The 20,881-nt window shown below is 43.2% G+C and overlaps 1 protein-coding gene across 7 annotated transcripts in view; it reads right to left on the bottom strand.

Moving 5' to 3' along the window:
- Positions 1-20,881, bottom strand: part of ARHGAP26 (Rho GTPase activating protein 26) — a 422,569-nt gene that overhangs the window by 61,365 nt on the left and 340,323 nt on the right. For all 7 annotated transcript variants that reach the window (XM_042938105.1, XM_042938115.1, XM_042938124.1 and 4 more), the window contains one exon: positions 11,899-12,052. In XM_042938105.1, coding sequence (XP_042794039.1) covers positions 11,899-12,052 — 154 coding nt within the window. The remainder of the gene's footprint in view (positions 1-11,898; positions 12,053-20,881) is intronic.

The following is a 20,881-nucleotide window of genomic DNA, read 5'->3' as shown; positions in this document are numbered from 1 at the left end:
TCGAAATGGAACAATCAAGGCATGCACACGGTAAAAAAATTCTAACACTACAAACGGGTAGTGTTGAAAGGAAACATCAGTGTCCCCTGCACCAAAGGCCACTGTCCCACGTGCCTCTATGAGAGACAACCGCATATATTCACTCCCCTGTATCTTTCCAGAAACATTACAAACATGTACACATATCTGCAGGTGTATATATCACTGGAGTCTTACACATAAGTAGGATTATACCACGCACACAAATGGTTTTCAAATCTAGCTGAATATCAAAACCACCATGGAAGTTTAAGAAAGATACCAAAACTCAGATACCACCCCAGGCCAAGTAACTCTGAGGCTCCGGGAAAGGAGTGTTGGCATTTTTTTACTTTAGGTTCCCCAGGTATACTAATGTGCATCCTGGGCTGAGAAACACAGCACCCTGCTTTTCCCTTAATGGACCTTAGAAGGTTATTCATACCAGCACAAATACAACTCCTTCATTCCTCTGCTGTACTGGTTAGCAGTATACTCCGGGATTTATTTTGGCAGTCTTTTACTAATGGTTATCCCTTCAGGTCCCACACTGTGGCTTCTATAAGTGGTGTTACAATATACATATGCACTGGAGAACATCCACTGTCCTTCCTGCCCTCTTTTCCCTAAGAGCTAACTAACACGGATTACATCCTGCACCCTCTGGCTTCCTGTTGGGGCCACCAAGGGGGGGAGCTCGTGCAAGAGATCACCAGCAGAAAGGAGAGAGCCAAGGTATTTATTCCCTTGTCTCCCTGAGAGGTTGTCTGCACATGGGTGAGCCCCTTGACGAAAATTCCTCTCAAGGGACTGACTCTATAGACCTCTCTTTGCTTCGGGTCTGGCCACCATTTTCTATGCAAGTCCCTCCAGCCTAAGGATGATAACTGGTTGGGTGCGACTAGCCCTGGTTTACTGTACTATCTCTTATGAATTTCTTGCCTCCAATCCTTTATAAATAAACCATCCCTGAATTATGCTATTTTCATGGGGCTGATGTTTCTTCTTAGGATTCTAATACATTATCCTTGGGCAGATATCTTCGCATTTATTTCTTTGTGGACAATATCATCTTGGCTCCCTCTGAAGACACAGCTTCTTCACTTAAGGCAAAAAGAGGTAAGGGGGGGGTCTGTACAGCAACTATTTTATTCCTTTACTGCACATTTTTGACAGTGACCCAGGCACACCCCCATCACCTGTCCAATTTGTAAGGACTATTGAAGGGAACACTGAAGCAATGTCTTGGGAAGAGCTCCACTGCTTCTTTGGGAAAGAAGCTAATAGGCACTAAAAGAACACGATAGAACCAATGCAGTGAATGACTAAGAGGCAGAATTTCAGAATGCTTTTAGAAACTCTTTTTCTTTTTGTCACAATGACAGTCAAATTTACACAGAGTCACAGGCTGGAAAGGAATTCCTGAGGCTAAATTATCCCCCAGTGAAATCTCAGGATTGCAATTAGGTTCTCCTCTAATTAGTATCGTTCCAATTGGCTCCACCCAACAGAGAAACAATGGGAGTAGATAGATGGCTTGACAAGACTCTGGAGAGTAAACACCTGAGCCTGCTGACTTTGTGCAAACAGCTTGAAGCCAGTCTTGAACGAGGAGTGCTTTGACTGCTTTCAGGGGATTTGGTTATTTGTAGTTAACTTAGTTTTAGGTGTTTTATTTTAAAATTACCTCATTATTTTTAATATGGGTTCTTTGTGTCACACCAGGATCAAACAAAAAAATAAACACTGAGTGTCTACTGTTACCACCGGAAAAAATCGATAGTAAGGATTTGTTCATAGTAGGGCAACAGTCTAAGAGCAAACCAGTTTTTGCTTAGCATAAAAGAAAACCAATTTTTGTTAGCCACTTAATTATACAGGCATTAATTCATCTGACCCTCACAACAACCTTGAAGGTAGGTCTTGTTATTACTACAATTATTTTTATTACTGTTATTATTCCCATTTCGCAGAAGAGGTTTAGCTCAGAGAGGGAAAGTAATTGCACAAGTTGACAGGAAACAGCAGGGCCAAAGCTTCACTACCAGGCCACGTGGGTTTTTCCTGACACCAGATCCCAAAGCTTTTCGGACATGATATAGCCCATGTCAGCCTTCAGACAGCTATTTGTAACCATAAATGCTCTACAGAAGGACTGTTGCCCTAATAGTGCCATCCATTAGGAAAAATACATTTCCCCCCTCAAAAGTAGAGTGTTCACATAGAAAAGCATTTCTTAAACTATAGACTACAGTTTTAAGAGGCTAAAGAGAAGTGCCGTAAAGAGCATGTGCTAAGGTCAAATACATTTAGGAAACGTGGTATAACACATGCCCTTTGGGAGATTCACAATGGACATCTTAGTGGCTCAAAAGTCCTCGAGACAAGAATCTGTTCAACTGTATCCAACTCAGCTCCTACTCTTCCCCACCTGTCCCCCTCCTCCTTGCACCAATTTGGGGAATGCTGATTTAAAAGTCTCAAATCTCCTATACATGTTAATGGTCATCTACCATGTTCCAAGCTGTTTTCCTCTCAATGCAAAGGTCTTCATCTTCTCGTGTTACACATACAGTAGGTGCTCAATAAAAATATCTGTTGGTTTAATTGGTGCACCGACCCTTTCTTGATTTGTGACCAAAAAGCATGCATTTGCAAAGCCGCAGGCTGGCTTCCCTCAGGCTTTGGAAAGTGCAGCCCTGGTGAGCTAATTGGGCTCCTCTGAGAAGCAAACTCATCAGTCATCAGCCTCACAAGTTGTGACTAATCTCAAAGGCCAGAGGCAGGGTGTTCTGAAGCCCCTCTACTGTCATCACTGCAGGGACAACCAGAGTGCTAGGGATGATGCAGGCATGGTCCTGCAGGCTTTACAAGGAAGTAAATTCTATGTTTATTCTTGTGGAAGTCCATCCGCCCCATGAGCTCTATGCCTGTGGTTCTCACACTTCAGGATGTATCTGAATCACCTGCAGGGCTTGTTGGAACACAGAGCCCCAGGTTCCTCTTCCAGAGTGGCTGATCCAGCGAGTCTGCAGTAAAGCCTGAAAGTGGGTATGTCTAACGGGCTCTCAGGTCGTACCAGGGACCCTGAACACCTGACTGGGCTAAGCCCCTACCCTGGAAGACCTACGTAGCTGAGAGCAAAGGAAGTCTACACTGGATCCTGCATGGTTTTCTAGATACTTAATGCAGAGAAGGGGTGAAAAATAAGATCATGAGGCTGTTTCCAACTAGAGATGTGTTCCTAGCTAAGTAAGCATCTGCTTTCCAGACTGACCAAAAAGGTTTAAAAAGGAGCACTTTAATATGATTTTAATTTACTCCATTTAGGATCTGAATCTACTGATAAGATTTCCCCAAAGTACACATGTAGGGAGAGAAACAATTCCAAATCTAATTCTAAGGGACAAAAATGGCAACTTGAAGTTCCTTCAAAGTCCCCTCATAGGCTTGAAAGTGCTAAAAGCCATGCGCAAAATATTAAGCCTATTTCCTTCCCTAAAGATTGGATCAAAAATTCGAGATTTACAAATGCCTAACACCAACTTACCTATAAGATACAGTGCCATGAGCCATGTCAGAGCAGCTAAATTCAGATTAAATTCACTTATTTCTATGTTTAATTTCCACTATGCTGGAAAACAGGGATGTGGCTAAGGACTTGAACGATGTCCCGTCCCCGCCTCCTCCCATACCCCCTCTGCTGACAGGCTGTAGAGATCCAAGTGGCACTGACAGCCTTGTTGCTTGGGAAAGAAATCCTGCTGGGTCATGAAGTGTGAGGGCTGCCTTGAGCAATTTTTATGTAAAAAAAAAAAAAAGAACTGCTAATAACCAAACACATTTATCCAATAAAAATCAGATGGGTCATCAGGCAGGAATCTCCACCCTCAACCAAGTGAGGCCAGCTGGGCTCCAAACTGGTGAAGGAGATCTTGGCTATGGAATGGGAAAAGCTGACAGGAAGACACTCAGAAAACAAGAATACGGGTCACATCAGTGACAATCTCTAAAAATGCCAAGGGAACGTGGCCTGGTTACTGGGAGGAGTGGTGGCCATGGTGGTCCCAGGAGACTGAGGTGTAAGTGGGATGGTTGTGAGGTGGTCTAAGAAACAACCATGAACGAGCCCGGCTGGAACCACCCCAGAGGTTGTGAGGAGGAACAAGAGGAGGCAACGGATCCCTTGTGGAAAATGATGTTGCTTTCAAATTATTTCCCAAGGTGGAGGATGCCACCACTTTTTCAGGCAAAACAGTCTGAAGAGACCTTTTGTGCCTGGAGGTGGGTGAGAATCAGAATCCTCACTCTTAAGAGGAAAGATCCTCCTCCACAGAAAGTGATTCAGCCACAGAGGAAAACTTCCTCTTCGAATCTCTGCATTCCAAAGAATGACAAATCAAGATCATTGTAGTAAAATCATAGCTGCCTGTTTGGGTGTAACTCTTTGGACATAAAATCACACTTAGGTGATGAAATTACTTAAAAATATACCGTTTATTATCACCGTTTAATGCATACTATTCATTCTGTGATTCATTTGGCCTCAATAAATAACAGCTATGCACACAGCTCAACCCCCGTGGGAGGTGGATGTTTCCAAATTGTTCAGCAACAGGCATGCCTACCCCCAAGCTGGTCTGGGTTTCAAGAGGGGCAATGCCTGCCCGTAGAGAAGTTCCTCCTTTTCACTGATAACTCAATGACCGGACTGACAGCTCCAGTGTCACAGTGTCCGATTCCAGGTGGGAAGTTGGTGCGGGAAGGCAAGGGGAACAGCCTGGGACATCTGTCCATGCACGAGAAAGACACACGGAGGTTGAGGGGATAGAGAGACAGGAAGGAAATAGGGAGGAGGGCAGAAGTCCCTCCAAAACAAACTAACTGCTATTCACAGTGGAAAGCACTAAAGTAACTTGCCTCCTTTCCCTCCAAATCAGTACTTCCTCTATTCTGCCTTAGTTTTCTCCACAGAACTTTCCAACATCTGATATACAGGCACTGATGTACCTCCTGTCTCCACTATGAGACAAGACCACGGAGGACAGAAACTCCCCTGTGTGTATCACTCCATCTTCAGCACTCAGAATAACGCCTGGCCCACAGGAGGTGTTCAAGCACCATGTGCTGAGTGAACGTTGACTGAACTAAGTAAAACAGAAGTAAACTTTTGCAGATACCTCTCAAGTTTTCCCCAGATTTCATCTGAGAGAAGCTGAATCAAAGTCAGGAGGAGCCAGCACTGCTTCAGAGAAACAAGGCAGCCTGGAAGCAGGCCCTGTTTATCTTCTGAATTCCAGAGGTTGTTCTCTCGCCTCTCCCTGGCCACAAAGAGGTAGAGGGTGGTTGACTGTGGCACAATTTGAAGGCATTTGGCATGCACACACCTTTTAGGTCACCAGAAATAACTTGGAAATGGGTGTGTGTGTTTGTGTGTGTATGTGTGTGTGTGTGTGTGTGTGTGTGTGTGTGTGTGTATGTGTATGTGTGTGTGTTAAGCAGCAGGGACATGAAAAAATCATTTTATTTATGAGGCTACTGGGCAGGGAGTTATTTTCTAGGGGTGGGGACCACTCAGGCAGGGAGAACTCCAAGGGTGGGTTCCTCCATGGCTAGAATCATCCTTTATCCTCCTAGCGTGCTTTCCATCTTAACAAGCCCTTCCGTCCCTTCCCCAGCGGTCTGAAGAAAGCATTCACCTAGGAGTTTTTAACTTGAGGGAATTACTCAAGATTTTTATGTCCCTAGTGGGACGTCCCCTGACTTCTTTCTCAGTATCTGTTTACTTCCTCCTTAAAAATCACTATCTTCCAGAAAGGCAGCGGCATAAGGCCAACTCCACTGGTCACTGGGAGAGTAGAGAGTGACTTTTATTTTGTCAGTCCTTTGTAAGCACCATCTGAACAACCTCCGTTCTCAGAGACAGGTCAGCCCCGCTTGGTCTGGCCCAAGGAGGGGGGGGGGGGGGGGATGGGCATGCCTGGGGCTGAGGACTGGCACCAGCCAGTCTATGCTGGTGTCAGCAGTAAAACCCTGGGTTTCCTGCTTTCCATGCCCGTGTTTGAGCTATCTTTCTGATTGCCTCAGTCATTAGCTATGGGTTTTGCTTTGTCTCTTAACTTCTTAGAATCTCATTTATGAATCGTTTCTTTCAAAGAAGATTCTGAAAACTGACAGGCTAGTCTCCATGCTGCCACTCTCTACAATGAGAACCTTTACTGCCTTTCTACCTTACCCAGGCGATGCAGCCCTCTCTCAAGGAAGTTTGAGGGCTCTGAGGTCACAAACGCACGAGCCTTGTGTCATTTAACTATTGCTGAATAAACTGGTCCAAACTCAGTGGCTTAAAAAACCACGATGTATTATTTCTCATGAATCTGTGGGTTGAATGGGCAGCTTCTCTATTTGTCCTTCTTGGACTCATGTGGCTGCATTCAACTGATTGGTGGCCTAGACTTGGGCTTGACTGGGATGGCTGGGCTTCTCTCTCCAATGATCTTTCATGCTCAAGGAGGCTAGACTTGACTTTTTACATGGCAGCTGGATTCCAAGATGAGATGGGAAGCTACAAGGTCCTGTGGCCTGGGCTCGGATGTTACACACAGTATCATCTGTACCACATTCTCTTGGCCAAATCAAGGCAGAGGATGAAGGCCAGCCCAGATCCAAGGAGTCCATCTCTGAATGGGGGCTGCAAAGCTTCTTTGACCATATTTAATCTATCACAGGGATACAGCCAGAAGATAAGACAGAGTAAAGCAGGCCAGTTGTGAGGAGATAGCCCCTGTGGTGAGCATCATCTGTTACCAAGTAACACATGGATTTAGCATGGTCAAATCTAACTTTTCAAAAGAAGTTGGAAATCCAGATTTTAAAAAAAATGTATTAATAGACTTAATTTTTTAGAGCAGTTTTCAGGTTCCAGAAAAACTGCTCAAAATAACTAAAGTTTCCATGAAATGTCTCCCCACTGCCTAAATTCCCCTGTAATTAACATCTCTCATTTGTGAGGTACATTTGTTGCAAGTGACAAACCCATCTGATACATTATTAGTAACTAAAGTCCATGGTTGACGTGAGGATTCACTCTGTGACCCACTGGTTTTACGGGTTTTGATAGATGCATACTGTCTGATACCTACTGTTACAGTACCATGCAGAATGGTGTCACTGCCCTAAGAATGCCCGGTGTTCCAACTACCCCTCCCTCCTGCCCACTCATCTCTTTACTGACTCTATGGTTTTGTCTTTTTCACAAGGTCAGATATTTGGTATCATAAATTTTGTAGTATTTTCAGAGTGGCTTCTTTCATGACTTCACAGCTCACTTCTTTTTATCACCAAATTATACTCCATTGTCTGGATGTACCACAGTTGGTTTATACACTCACCTACTGAAGAACACCCTAGTTGCTTCCAAGTTTTGGCAATTATGAATGAAGCTGCTATAAATACTCATGGGCAGGTTTTTGTGTGAACTTCAGTTTTCAACTCATTTGAGTCAACACTGAGGAGTGTGATTGCTGGACCGTGTTGTATGAGAAATCTATGTTTAGCTTTCTAAGAAACTGCCAAATTGTCTTTCAAAGGGGGTATCTCATTTTGCATTCCCACTGGCAACGCATGAGAGTTCCTCTTGCTCCACATCCTAATAGCATTTGGTGGTGTCACTGTTTTAGATTTTAGGCATTCTAACAGGTGTACAGAGAGAGCTCATTGTGTTAATTTGCGATTCCCTAATGACCTAAGATGTTGAGCATCTTTTCATATGCTTATTTACCTCTAAATGTTTTCCTTAGTGAGGTGCCCATCCAGATCTTTTGCCCAGTTTTGAATTGGGCCGTTTGTTGAATTATTACTGAACTTTAAGATTTCTTTGTATATATTTTGCACACCGATCCTTTATCAGGGATGTGTGTTGCAAATATTTTCTCCTATTTTGGGTTTGGCTTTTCTTTTTCTTAATAGTATCTTTCATACAGCATAGGTGTTTAACCTAAATGAAGTCCAACTTACCAATTTTTCCTTTCATGGATTATGTTCCTAGTCATTGCCAAACCCAAGGTCACCTAGATGTTCTCTGAGGTCATCTTCTAGAGATTTCATAGTTTTGCATTTTACGTTTCAGTCTATGATCCATTTTGAGTTAATTTTTTGAAAGGTATCAAGTCTGTATCTCTATCTACTTACCTACCTACCTACCTACCTATCTATCTACCTATTTTGCATGTGGATGTCTAGTTGTTCCAGCACGACAAGTTGGTTTGATCTCAAGGTCATGAGTTCAAGCCCCATGTTGGGTATAGAGATTGCTTAAGTATAAACAAACAAACAAACAAATAAATAAACAAATAAACGTTGGCTTAGTAGTAAACGTTGGCTTAGTAGGTGTTGTTTTTGTTTTGTTTTTTGGTGGGAGTGGTAGGGGAGAAAGGAAGCTCCCTTTCTCCCAGCATGCAGGTCTGTAGGCTGTTTTTCTCCACTGTGGATCATCTTTGCCTCCCTCATTCCCCCTTATCTGCAATGACCTTCATCCATCCATTTTGATCTATAAAGTCTTAGCTAACGCCAACCTCACATTTCATCTAGCCACCCTTTCCGATATTCTCACTGGCGCACGTACTCAACATAATCAGTTTAAAGTTGGTGAGCTCTGGGGGCTCCTGGGTGGCTCAGTAGGTTAAGCATTCGACTTTGGCTCAGATAACGATCTCACAGTTCATGGGTTCAAGCCCTACATCAGGCTCTCTGCTGACAGCTCAGAGCCTGGAGCCTGCTTTGGATTCTGTGTCTCTCTCTTTCTCTGCCCCTCCCCTACTCCTACTCTGTCTCTATCTCTCAAAAATAAATACATGTTAAAAAAAAAAGTTGGTAAACTCTAAAAGCACTTATGCACTATAAATCCCACTTAGCACTGCCATATACCATTGTCCTCCCTCCTCAGACACACTTTATAAACTCTTGGGAAGGCCAGAAATCCTCTTTTTCTCTTTTACCCCTGGTAGCTTAGCATAGGTCTGGCCACACAATAGGTCAGCAATAGTTGCTGACAATTTTAGACTGGACTTTGGTCCTGACTTAGGTGTCTTCTGATCTTCAGGAGAGATGGGTACATTTAGGAGGTCTGCCAAAGATGCAAACACTGCAGCCTTGCCCTGGCATGGCTCGAATGGCGCATCTCTAATTTTGATGCCTGATTTAGCATTATGCCCACACAAACAAGAGGGCCCTGATCTCCTTGGAGAATTAGGAAAGTTTTACCAATGAGACAGCAAAATGTGGTCCCTAAAGTACCAAAGGATGCTGAGTCACAAAGCATGTTCCTTTCATTATGACTATTACACGGTCATAATGACCGTTCCAGTCATTATGAAAACAATGAAAAGCAAATATATGAAATAAAAAGGAGAACAGACAGCTTCTGGTGACTGGTTCCCCACCTTATGCCTAATTAATATTCAAACTAATGGTAATCCCCCACCCCCTGACTTTGTTTTCTGTTTTCATCTGCATCATTAAGTGTTCCCGTTCAAGGATCTCTGTGTACTTTAAAGTGAACAATGATGGAGGGAATGGACCCTTTCATTCCCCAGGGTCTCCGTTGGTTGTGACTGAGCCCAATCACCATGGCATACCGTGCTGACAGGCTTCTCAGAATTAGTTTTCTGAGGCAAAGTATTGTGGCTTCTGTTGCCAGGATCACCTAGTTTCTGTCCATAGTCCACCCAAGCAAATCACAGGCAGGAAAAATGAAGGCGGCACAGACTTGGAAATGGCATCTCACTGCCTTGGGTTTCAGAAACGGTCAGTGAACCTGCTGTAGAGCTTACAGGGCCTTTCGTGTGGCCCCTGTTCAGGGCCGTGGCAAACTCTGGTGTCAGTGCCACTATCAATACTGCTTCTACTTCAGGAACAGCCTTGAGCTCAAGACTTATTGATATCAGGAAGGTGTTCACTAGAAGCCTAGAAGGAGAGCAGTCTTGTTGGAAACCTCCACACTCCTGCATCCAACTTTCCTTGAAAGTCAAACAAAGTCCAATTGTTCCTGGCATCACCCTTCCTTCCCTGGGAAAGCCCCCAAATTCTGCAGCAGGCAGGGAACGGTCACTATGGATGGTGTGAAGCAGGCAGAGTGACCCCCAGTGTTTTATGTGGAACAAATCACATCTAGACAACTGAAAAATAAAAATCCAAAGTTCCTTGCTCCAGGACCTGTTTAAAAAAACACTGTCCCATTTATTGCTTCGCTGCCAAAGCAGTCCCTTCGGACATACTGTACTCAGTGGTGACTCAGGGGGCTCCCAGCTACTTAAAACAAAGATTAAAGACCACTAATTGGTTGTGCCGGCTACCATCAGGGGACGGTAAGCAACCTGGGCTAGAAATTCAACCTCGCTCATGCTGACCAACCAATCACATCAGTTACCGACAGGTACAGAAGTCTGGACAAAATGGGGAGAGGGGAAGAGAGAGGAAGAAGAAACCAGAATGTCCTTCAAGTCTACGAAAGCAGATAGAGGAGTGCTTGACAGAGCCAGACGGCAAGACACAGAGCCTCCACAGGCAAGCACGGCCGTGGAGAAGCAGAAGAGACTCACCACCCATAATCTGAACAAGTTAAATTATTTTGAGCTCTTGAGGCACTGGTATACTTCTTGGTGAATAACCGTATTTCCCACCAGGTAACAGGGAAGTAATTCCATTTCCTGAACATCGAGGTAGAATTTAAAGCTGCCGACAACTGAAAACAGACCATTATTTTCCCAGTGTATGATTTCATCTGATGCTACTGTTTCATCTGCAGTGTAAGCACCCCTTAAGTCCACTTTAGAGTCCTTTCCCCAGCCCCACCCCCCAAGCCTTAATATCCCTTACTCTCCTCCAAGGCAAAAACTGTTGGACCCATTTTGCAGCTCTACAAACCGTGAATATCTTAGAGACACAGAATGGCAGGGTGTGAGGATGCAACCAAGCCACGGAGAGGGGTAGGAGAAGGTTCTCGTATCCTGGTGACTCGCTAAGTGCAGTGACTGCTCTGAAGGCAATCTGTGGCTGAACCTCAAACTATTTTTACTAGAGAAAGGCAAGGTCAGCTCCGTTTTTCCCGAGTCTTATTCAACTGTAGCCTGACGGTCCAGCTGTGCTGGTCATGGTCTCACATACTTTCTGCAAAGGCTCCGGTTGACAGGATTTATGCGTTGGTCTGAAGAAGCATGCTAGGCAATGTGGGAGGAAACCGCAAGACAGTGGATCTACTTCCCGAGGAGGAATGGACAAGCAGCCCCCAAACTGCCTGTTCTGGGCTATGGGTGCTTACCACCCAAAGGTGAAGTAACAAAGATTCTTCTCTTTTCTAGCCTCTGATATGTGATCACAGTCATGCTAAGGTTTGAGGATCTGGAAACTCAAAGGGCTACTGGACAGCTCTTCTTTCTAGAAGGAGACACAGAGGTAGCACTGGACATACTCCACATCATCAGGGAGAAGGGAAACCAAGACAACATAAATGAGAGAAGCAGACTTGGCTACTGATCTTCTGAGTTACTACAGTGCCTGGATGTTTTGTAAAACTAAAAGAAATCGCTTTTCATGCCCAGCAGCCAGCACAGTCAGTAGCCATCACCAAAGCCACCTCAGCAGGATGGTAAATCAAAGGTCACCAAGGCCAAGAAGCGGTATGTTAAGAATAATGATTCCCCTCTGAGATGATGATGCTTAAAAAAATCCACAACAAACTAGCCAAGCTCCACACTTAGGAAGAAGGTTAAAATCATGTTCACGGGACAATGCTCAGAGTCAGATGGGGCCAGAAGGCCAATTCCAGGTGGAATAGCTCAGCAAGGGCCTACGGTGCGGCAGGCAGCCGGACATCATACTTACAGCGAGTTGGGCCGGGTGGGTTTGAGCACATCGAGATCCGGGTCACTGGAGTTCATGTTGGGCTGTAAGCTGCTGTTGGAATTAAGGATGCTGTTTGCATTTGATGAGACGACAGATTCTAAACTGGAGTTGATGATGCTGTTTCTTTGTTCCTCTGTGGGAAAAAAAAGGCCAGGAGCCCCACATTACTATTATTTCATAGGGATATTTTGTTCCTACATACATACAAAAACTTAGCAATCATGAGAATGGATTGAGATCTCAACAAAACTAAGAAAAAGACATAGGAAAGGGTAGGAATTACAGGCGGAAAAGGAAGAGGAAAGGAAACAGGAAAACACATGAGTTTCAACTTTGGAGCAACCCCCCCCCCCCGCACTCCCCCCCCCCAAACCTGACAACACGGACCAGCCATTTTCCTCGGGGTCCTACCACCGCACCATAAATTGTGTGTCTTCATTTGACTGGCAGATGGGCAGAACAGAGCAGCCTTCACAGCCCCTTGCATTCAAACAGATCCCCTTGGTTTCTGTGCCACTCACCTTTTATTCTAAAACTCTTGCCCCCAGCCTGGTCTTAATTGCTAGGGCCACGTCCTACCTCCAATTCTACAGCACCTCACTATAAAATATCTTCGCCTTGGCCATCAACTTTCTTATGACCCTGCAATGTAAATTCCTGACCACGCCAAAGACAGACCTTTCTGGGTTGCCTCCAGCTCCATGTATTTGATGTCTAGCTTCAAGTTAGTTCTTTGATTAACAGATCTATAAGGGCTACAGAATAGTCTGCATATAAAACACCAAGTACACAGTCCACACAGTTATATTTGGGCTTAGAGAGTATTACTAAGCTGGTAAGGAAGAAACCAGAGTTCTCTTGAAGCCTCCACTCCTGACTGGTTGAGTGGCCTCAGGCAATTTTCACTCTGTTTCTTGGTTAACTCATCTATCAAATGGGGAGAGGGACTGCTGCTTTGCACAGCTTGAGGAGTTCATGAGGATCAATTGGGATCATATGCAAGAATGCATTTTGTAAGCTTCGGAACACTATTCAAAGAAAATAACGTTCTTTTTCTTCCCATCCTTAAAAGCTTGGAATCATGTGATGAAGATAAAATTGGGGGGACGATTTAGCTAAATGGTACAGACACCACTGCTGTAGCAAAAATATTAGTGACTTGGAAGGTCGTTCTTGTCCCACAGTCAATACAGATACACCATAATGAAATCAGTTGCCATTGCAGACAATCAACTCACTTATCAGGAAATAGTATATCTGGGTTAATGCACACTGGACCTTTGAAACAAGCCAGAGGTATACCATGTCCCTAAGAAGACAGACTGACTCATTGACATGGTAGTTTAGAGGGTGACATTTGAACTCAGGTCTCTTTAGGCAATAAAGAGAGTGATGTGATAAAAAATATTTTTCCATTTGCACTAGTCATGTGCATAAAAATGTATTATGCTTATGAGATGATGTTAGAGTAATTTTCACATGTAATACACAAACATACACACAAACACACAACTGAAGCCCCTAATACCTTGGCAAATTGCCAATGCCATGTTTAAAACCCTATAGAAGAGGGACGCCTAGGTGGCTCAGTTGGTTAAGTGACCGACTCTTGATTTCGGTTCAGGTCATGATCTCATGGTTTGTAAGATCAAGTCTTGCACTGGGCTCTGTGCTAACAGGGCAGAGCCTGCTTGGGATTATCTCTCTCTCTGGCCCTCCACTGCTCACACTCTCTTTCTCTCTCTCAAAATAAATAAACTTAAAAAAACCCTCACAAAACCCTATAGAAGAATCAAAAACCACAAAACCCTGTAAGAGTAAAAACCCTTTAAGAGTCAAAAAATCCGGTGAGGCTTTTGGGACATTTCTGAACTCTAAGTACATCTCAAAAACAAGGAGATTATTAACCTGATTCCTGAGATTTAGAACTATTCCTGTTTCAAGAGCTTCAATTCCAACAGAAACAACAACAAATAAAGAGAAACTGAAAGAGTTACAATGAGCCAAGATGCAGGAAAACTACCAGGGCCTTTAAATGGGAACTTGCTATCAGGAAGAAAAACAACTCTAAAATTACATATAGAGGATCACTGAGAAAATGGATATGCCACTTGCCAGTATGAATCACCTAAGTGAAACTTTCCTTTGACCAAAATACTCTTATACAGATTTCTGAAAGACTGTGAGAAGCCCAAGACCACCATATAGAAAAGGGGACTAGAGATGATACCTTTCTGGGGTTCAATGGAGTCAATTTCTGCTTCAGAGGGAAGGAGAGATGAATAGTTTTATTAACTCTAGCTTGAGGACAAGTTTGCATGATGTAATTCTCTGCATTTTCAGGAAATAGAAGAGTATTACCATAGTTGATCTCTCTCCTGTGATTATATTTAGTTGCCCATAAGAGGGCTATGATTCTATAAATTAAAAAGAATGCCTTTCTAAAAATACATTTGTTTTTCTAAAATATTTTTGGGACTTTTTTTCTCCTGCTTACTATCCATTAGGAAAAGAAAGTATCTGAGATAGAATCTTCTTCAATTTTCTTCTATTCAATGAATGTTTATTAAGTACTTACCGAGTATTGGCAATGACTGGCATTGACAGTGAACCTCTACACTAACTGTCAGGTATTTAAGTCAGGTGCATATTAGAGTATTTATTAACTTGCACTTATTCACGTGTTTGTATGTCTATCTTACTTGATAGACTGTAAGCACCTTAAGATTAAACAAACATTGGACAGATAAAACTCTGAAATCACAACTGAAAAAAAAATTAGATAAAGATCTTTGCAACACCCAGGATACACGCAATGAATCACGGGAACCTACCCCCAAAACCAAGAGCACACTGTATACACTGTATGTTAGCCAACTTGACAAGAAGTTATATTTAAAAAAAAAAGATGCTTTGCTTTATCAAACATTTTATCAGAATCCTAACACTCATTTAAGAATCTCATTCTACAAATGGGACTTAGGTAAAATTTTTGGCTTTTTCAACGAGTGAAGCAAGAAGACTGCTACATATGGAAACTGACATGTGTCTGAAATGAACCCACGTGGGAATGAGGACAGGGATGGACAGTGAGAGCCCGACCCTGCCTGGACTTGAAAGCCAAGAGAATTAAATGAGTGGCTAACCCCAAATTGAAATTGAGGATTTCCAGTATTTCATTCAGTGGAGGTCGTTAGAATTCTTTTTTAGAAAATAAATCCTTTTGGAGATTCTATTTCAACTTACATTAGGTATCTCGAGCCTTACAAATATGGCATAACCTATAACAAAATGACAACAAAGGCAAAAGATCAAGGAAATGAGTCCTTTGTCCAACAAGAAGACACAAAAATTTTAATCATAAAACTTCATAGTTCTGCAGTCAAGATAGCTAAATACACATATCAAAAGTCGGACTGTTTGTTACTGGTAAGCCTCGATGGGGCCCATGGTAAGGAAATCTGGAAACCTGGCACTCTTTGACCACAAGACCACTACCGTTTTATTGGACACGAGACCTCAAATAGTGAGAATGAGAGCTTCTAGGTATCAGACTTCTGAGCTGAAACACTGACAGAAGTTTCACCGAGGGTGAGCAGGACAGTCAAAGTTAGTCCAGCAAAGAGGTGGAGAGTAAAATCAACAGCCAATCAAATGTTTTAATGGTTATGGCAAATTATACCAAGACATATTCTAAAACATTTGGTATGAATTAAAAAATAAAGAGAACATGGTTCAGTAATGTCACTCCCAACAGGGGGATCTTTGTCAGGTGGGCAAATGAGTACTTGCCCTAATAGAAAAACATAATGAGAACAGGCAGCCGAAAACACAATTTTTTAAAATGAAATTAACCAAATTGTTCAAATATCAGAGCTGGACCTGTCTGAGACACTGATGATTCAGGCCAGTTCCGGCATCGTCATCAGAAGGTCTAAGAAGGATTGATGACAATTACATTGCTGAAGGAAAGGAAATTACAGGCTAGTGGATTGAAAAAGAAAAACAACAACAGTTATGAGTCAAATCAACAGGATCAGAGAGAACCACTTAAATGACCAAAAGAAAAAGAATGCCCACAACTCAGGAGTATTCCTAAACTGCTTGAAGTCCATGGGGATGCTTGCTTTCTTTAAACATGTTTGTCAACAAGAATCTCTCTTCATTTTAGTCACAGAAAACAAGGGCTTGGAGCAAAGAAATGATAAAATAAATCCCCAAACAACTGTAAACACGTGTGGGTGAGCACTGAATGTTTTTATGAACATATGTTCTACGAAGGGTGATAAACCAGATGTGGTCTTGGGGCTTAGAAATTCAAACCACTCAGGGCAGGGGCATGCATGCGTGCCCACAAAGAACCCCTCCAGGGTCTGTTCCAGTGATCTGTGAGGTGAGCATCAGTCACACATTCCTGGCACCTGGCCCATGCATAATGTACGCTAAAGCTCCATGAGTGGTTACAGGGCAAATAATAAATGTACGGTGACCAAAAGCCATCAAAGCGTATTCTGCTAGCACAGAAAGAGGCAGTTCTGTGCGACTGAATTTTCAGGTGCTTCAGACAGGCACCACTAATGTCCTTGAAACCAAAGTAATGGTTATAGTGGGCAGAGTCTGTGTTTTTTGTACAAATCAGGAGCGGAAAAATAGGACTATGCAACCAAATCACTGCAACTAAAAAAAGAAAGCCACAGAATAATTTTGGTGATATTGTACTTGTTCTGGGAGTTGCCATGGAAATCTGGGAGCTAAGCAACCTCACTTTCCATATTTACCAAGTGACTCCTGCTCACTCTAATGACACTCCCTCCCCACCCCCACCCCCCACACAAAAGGCAGGGTCTGTGTTTATCACGGAACCCAGAGACAAGGCCAGGAATGCACACGCAGCACCAAACCGAATTCACATGTCTTGGCAAGCGTCGACACTCCAGCCCACTGAATACACAGAGTGGGAAGATAAATAGGAAACACAGACTTGCAACGTCACTCCGGGGGAGGTTTCCCACCAGGCGTGGATGTCTGTCAGAATATGGGCTAACATCACCTTTCCATGATGTCTGAGACCTAGATGTCAAAAGACGGGAGAGAAAAGTTGTTTAAGAGCATCTCATGATGCCCAGAGCCCAAAGGAGGGAACACGCTGTATACACGATCAAACAAGGAGGAAAGGGAGTTACCAGACTGACGGGAGTTCTGCAAAGACACAGACTTGAGACAAAAAATACTAAGACAAAAGCAATATACCCAGAGGCTTTCCCTTGCTGTGGCAGGGAGAGAGGTGTACTTTCTCCTGCTTATTAAAGTTTTGCAATGAAGTTGGCAATGTATCATCTTGACAAGATAGGATGATAACAGTATGGCAGCTTAATGAATTTTGCAATAAAAAATGATGAGTGCACAGTAATTTCTGAGTTTTTCATCTCTGGGAAACACCCAAGTACATGAGAAGCTTAGAATCAGACTTTCTGAAGCAATTTTTTTTCCCTTGTAGTTTTTCTTCCTGGTAACAGTGGCGTGCCAAGCCACACTAAAATCTGAGGTGGTATGATTTCATGTTGACCCAGTGTCAGTCCCTATGATAAAAATAATCTGAAAAAGCAGTCTGAGCAATGTGTTTGGGCACATAACATTTTGGGCAATGTTTCAAAAAACAGCCCTAAAAAGCAGTTTGGGCAGTGAGGGACTAAATAGCGTATTGATAAGTACAAAATGTGGTCGATCTGTTGTTCTGACCATAGGACATAGTACATGCTATTACAACTTTTGGCAGGTTGTCCTCAGCAAAAACTACCAATTTTGGTCCTATGTAGAGTGACTGACTTATTTCCTAATCATGGCGCTCATAATAACCCTTTTCTCTGCAAAAGGAAAAAATGCCAATAAAACTGGATTTCACGAGAGAATGGGGGAATCACTGCAGCTGGCCCAGGATTGAAATGATTCACAGGAAAGAGGCTTGCAGGCACATGGGGAAGCCCACCCCCGAAACACCACCATTTCCAAAACCACAATGTAGGAACGAACGTCTACATACGGCTGAACCGGGGGTTGAAGGATCAGAGTTAAATACATAATCTATGTACAACAAAGCCTTTTTTTCTTCCCCCTAGCTGAGCACTTGCTTTGGAGTAGGGACATTCTTCATTTAATCTCTGGTTCCCTGATAAGTGAGGGAATCCACTAAAGAATGCTTATATTAATGTTTAGCAAACAGAAAATGATATATTTATTTTTATACCATGACTCATTGAAAAATGGGCTTGGGATAGTAAAGAAATGTGTGAATAGGTAGTTTGTTTTTAATGATGTAAAAATTAGTCAATACATAATAAAGATGCATTCCTCTCCAACTTCTAAAGTACAGAAAAGCATACAAATATTCCATACTTATTTTGGTATGTCAATGTCCAAATTTTCTATACATAGAAACATACGCATATATGCTTCTAACAAAATAGTATAACATCGTAACTATGGATGAGTTACTTGCTTTGTTCACTTAGTGATAAAGCCAGAGATAGAAGCCTGTAACATGCTGTTTTTCATTTCATGATCTACTTTGAGCTTTTTGCTTGCCATTAGCTTTCCGGGGCATCATTGTTTTAAATGGCCACATCAACTATGTGGTTTTCAGTCACACGTGGTCATCATGCATAATGAAGCCAAGAGCCACGTTACACCTTACAGTCTGTGTGACAGTAGGAATCCATGTGGATAAACACGTCACCTGCCAATACAAACACGTGTGGCCAGAGCACCCAGGATCTGCAGAGGCAACCTGAGAAAACGCACAAGCCGCAGCTTTGAGTGCTGGGAGAAAGACATTATGCGATAAGCCTTTGAATACTATGAATTCCCAGTTATTTTTCAACCAGGAAGACACAAATGAGAAGTATATGAGCTGAATTCTTAACCTCTCACTGGGTCTGTCTGGGAAAGGGTCCAAAATGAATTATATTAGCTAAGAGAATTAATGAGAGCTATAATTCCAGCAGCATGTTAGGGTGATCCGTGTAAAACAAAGCCCAAGAATCTATTCCCACTCCCCAGACCCACCCATGCTACACAACTCATCCTAGCTGCTGATATATGTGAATTCAAGCACCAGAATAGCTCTCTCTGGGGCCAGGGTGACTCTGCATTACTCTCACATAGGGGCCTCTCCTTTGGAATCTGCAAGATCCACAGAGGGAGTATTTCCTCAGTCAAATGTAACGTAAAACTATAGTCTGATGATAATCATCACAATTGTAACTAACATTTATTAGGTGCTTACTACGTTCTAGGCCCAGTGTCAAGTACTTTACATGCACCTGCACTGGTTCACTTAATCATGGTAACTGCCCTCCAAGGAAGCTGTTATTAGTGATCGATTTTGCAAATGAGCAAATGGAGGTTCAGAAAGGGAAACTAATGCACTCTAGGTCTCAGAGCTGCGAGGTCACAGGGATGGCCTGAAACAATGCAGTGTGACTGGAGAACCCCTGCTTTCAACCACCACACCAGGCTGTCACAAACCTCAACAGAGAGTCGAAGAGATGCGCTAGGAGGGACAGAAATGAGCAGCCTTGACTGTCCCTCCTTCCCCCAGGTGTGTGCCTCTCTCACTTCAGCTGGCATCAGCATCACCAGAGTCCTTTAAAAAATACCAATGCCTGGGCTCTAGTCAAGATCTCCTGATTCAGAACGTACCTGGGAGGAGACCAGGTATCCGTATTTTTAACAAGCTCCTTACACAAGTCCAATGGACACCAAGTCTAAGAACCACTGTTCCAAGAAAGAGGTTTCAACACCTTGGTGTAAGCACTAAAAATCTGAGACAAAAATCAGTGATAAATGTCACCTCGTAATCTCTTGGAAGAACTTTAAAAGGGACTAGAGCTGGTTGCTGGTTCCCTCTAATCCTTCTGGCTCCACCTTCTACACTTGTCCAGCAAAAGTACAGCTTCTATGTCAGTACCTTTCACCTGGAGATAGCACTCTGATTTCTGCTGGAGGATGTTATCCATGGGGCACCTTACAGATTAAACAGTCATCTCCTTTGATATCATTCATTTGCCAGCACAGTTGTGAAAACCTTGATGCATGTGTTCTGTGATCGCAAATCATAGTGACTACCTTGGCCCAGCAAATGAAAGGTCCTGCTGAACACATCCTGCTCTCTGCATAGTTGGTACAAGATCTAGAGGGGCTGTTGCCTGCTGGTATGCATATTGAGGAATCCATTTAAGATGGTCCAAGTGCCCCCATGGCACCGCTAGATGCTAGGACAGATGGCTTTTACTGCTTCTGTAATTCAGTCTAGAAACTTTCACTTCCGTGGCTGAAGAACTGACAGAGGCACCCTTTTGGAGACAACCTGGCATGGGGAAGGGACATCACCTGGGTACAAATTCCTCCTCAGTGCTTTACCAACTGTGTGACTACTTAACCTCTGGAGCGTCAGTTTACTTGTCTGTGAAGTGTGGATAGGGGGGACCTGCCTCACTGAGTGATGGTCAGTTGTGAGAAGGAAGTAAGATACTGATGCACTTAGCAGGCTGTCTGGCATGTTGGGTGAGGCATAATAATTTTAACTTTGATTGTTGTTGTTACTGAATGAGGTTCAGATCCAACTTGGTCTCAAGGTTCTTCATCAAATGCATTGTTTATCCTTCCACACCAGCCTTCCACTCCCACCCCACCCCCAGCTCTGTACAGGCAGCTCTCTCCCTTAAGGGAAATGTAGACTCCAGGTTCATAAGCAGAACTGGGAATACTTCCCCTTAGAATTAAGGGGTTTGCAGGCTAGGTCACAAAAGCACACAGAACCACATCTCTTTAAGAACAACCCCCCAAGTTGAAACCAGAAGGCAGAATCATCACTGGCTAATAGTGTAGCTCTGAGGTCTCAACAACTGGATTCAAACCTATTTTGTTGCTGTGTGATCCCGAGTACGTTATTTAATATAAGTTT

This window comes from Panthera leo, chromosome A1 (assembly GCF_018350215.1).
Source record: "Panthera leo isolate Ple1 chromosome A1, P.leo_Ple1_pat1.1, whole genome shotgun sequence".
NCBI lineage: Eukaryota > Metazoa > Chordata > Mammalia > Carnivora > Felidae > Panthera > Panthera leo.
Note: the sequence above shows the minus strand (reverse complement) of the source record. Positions and strands in the feature narration are given on the sequence as shown.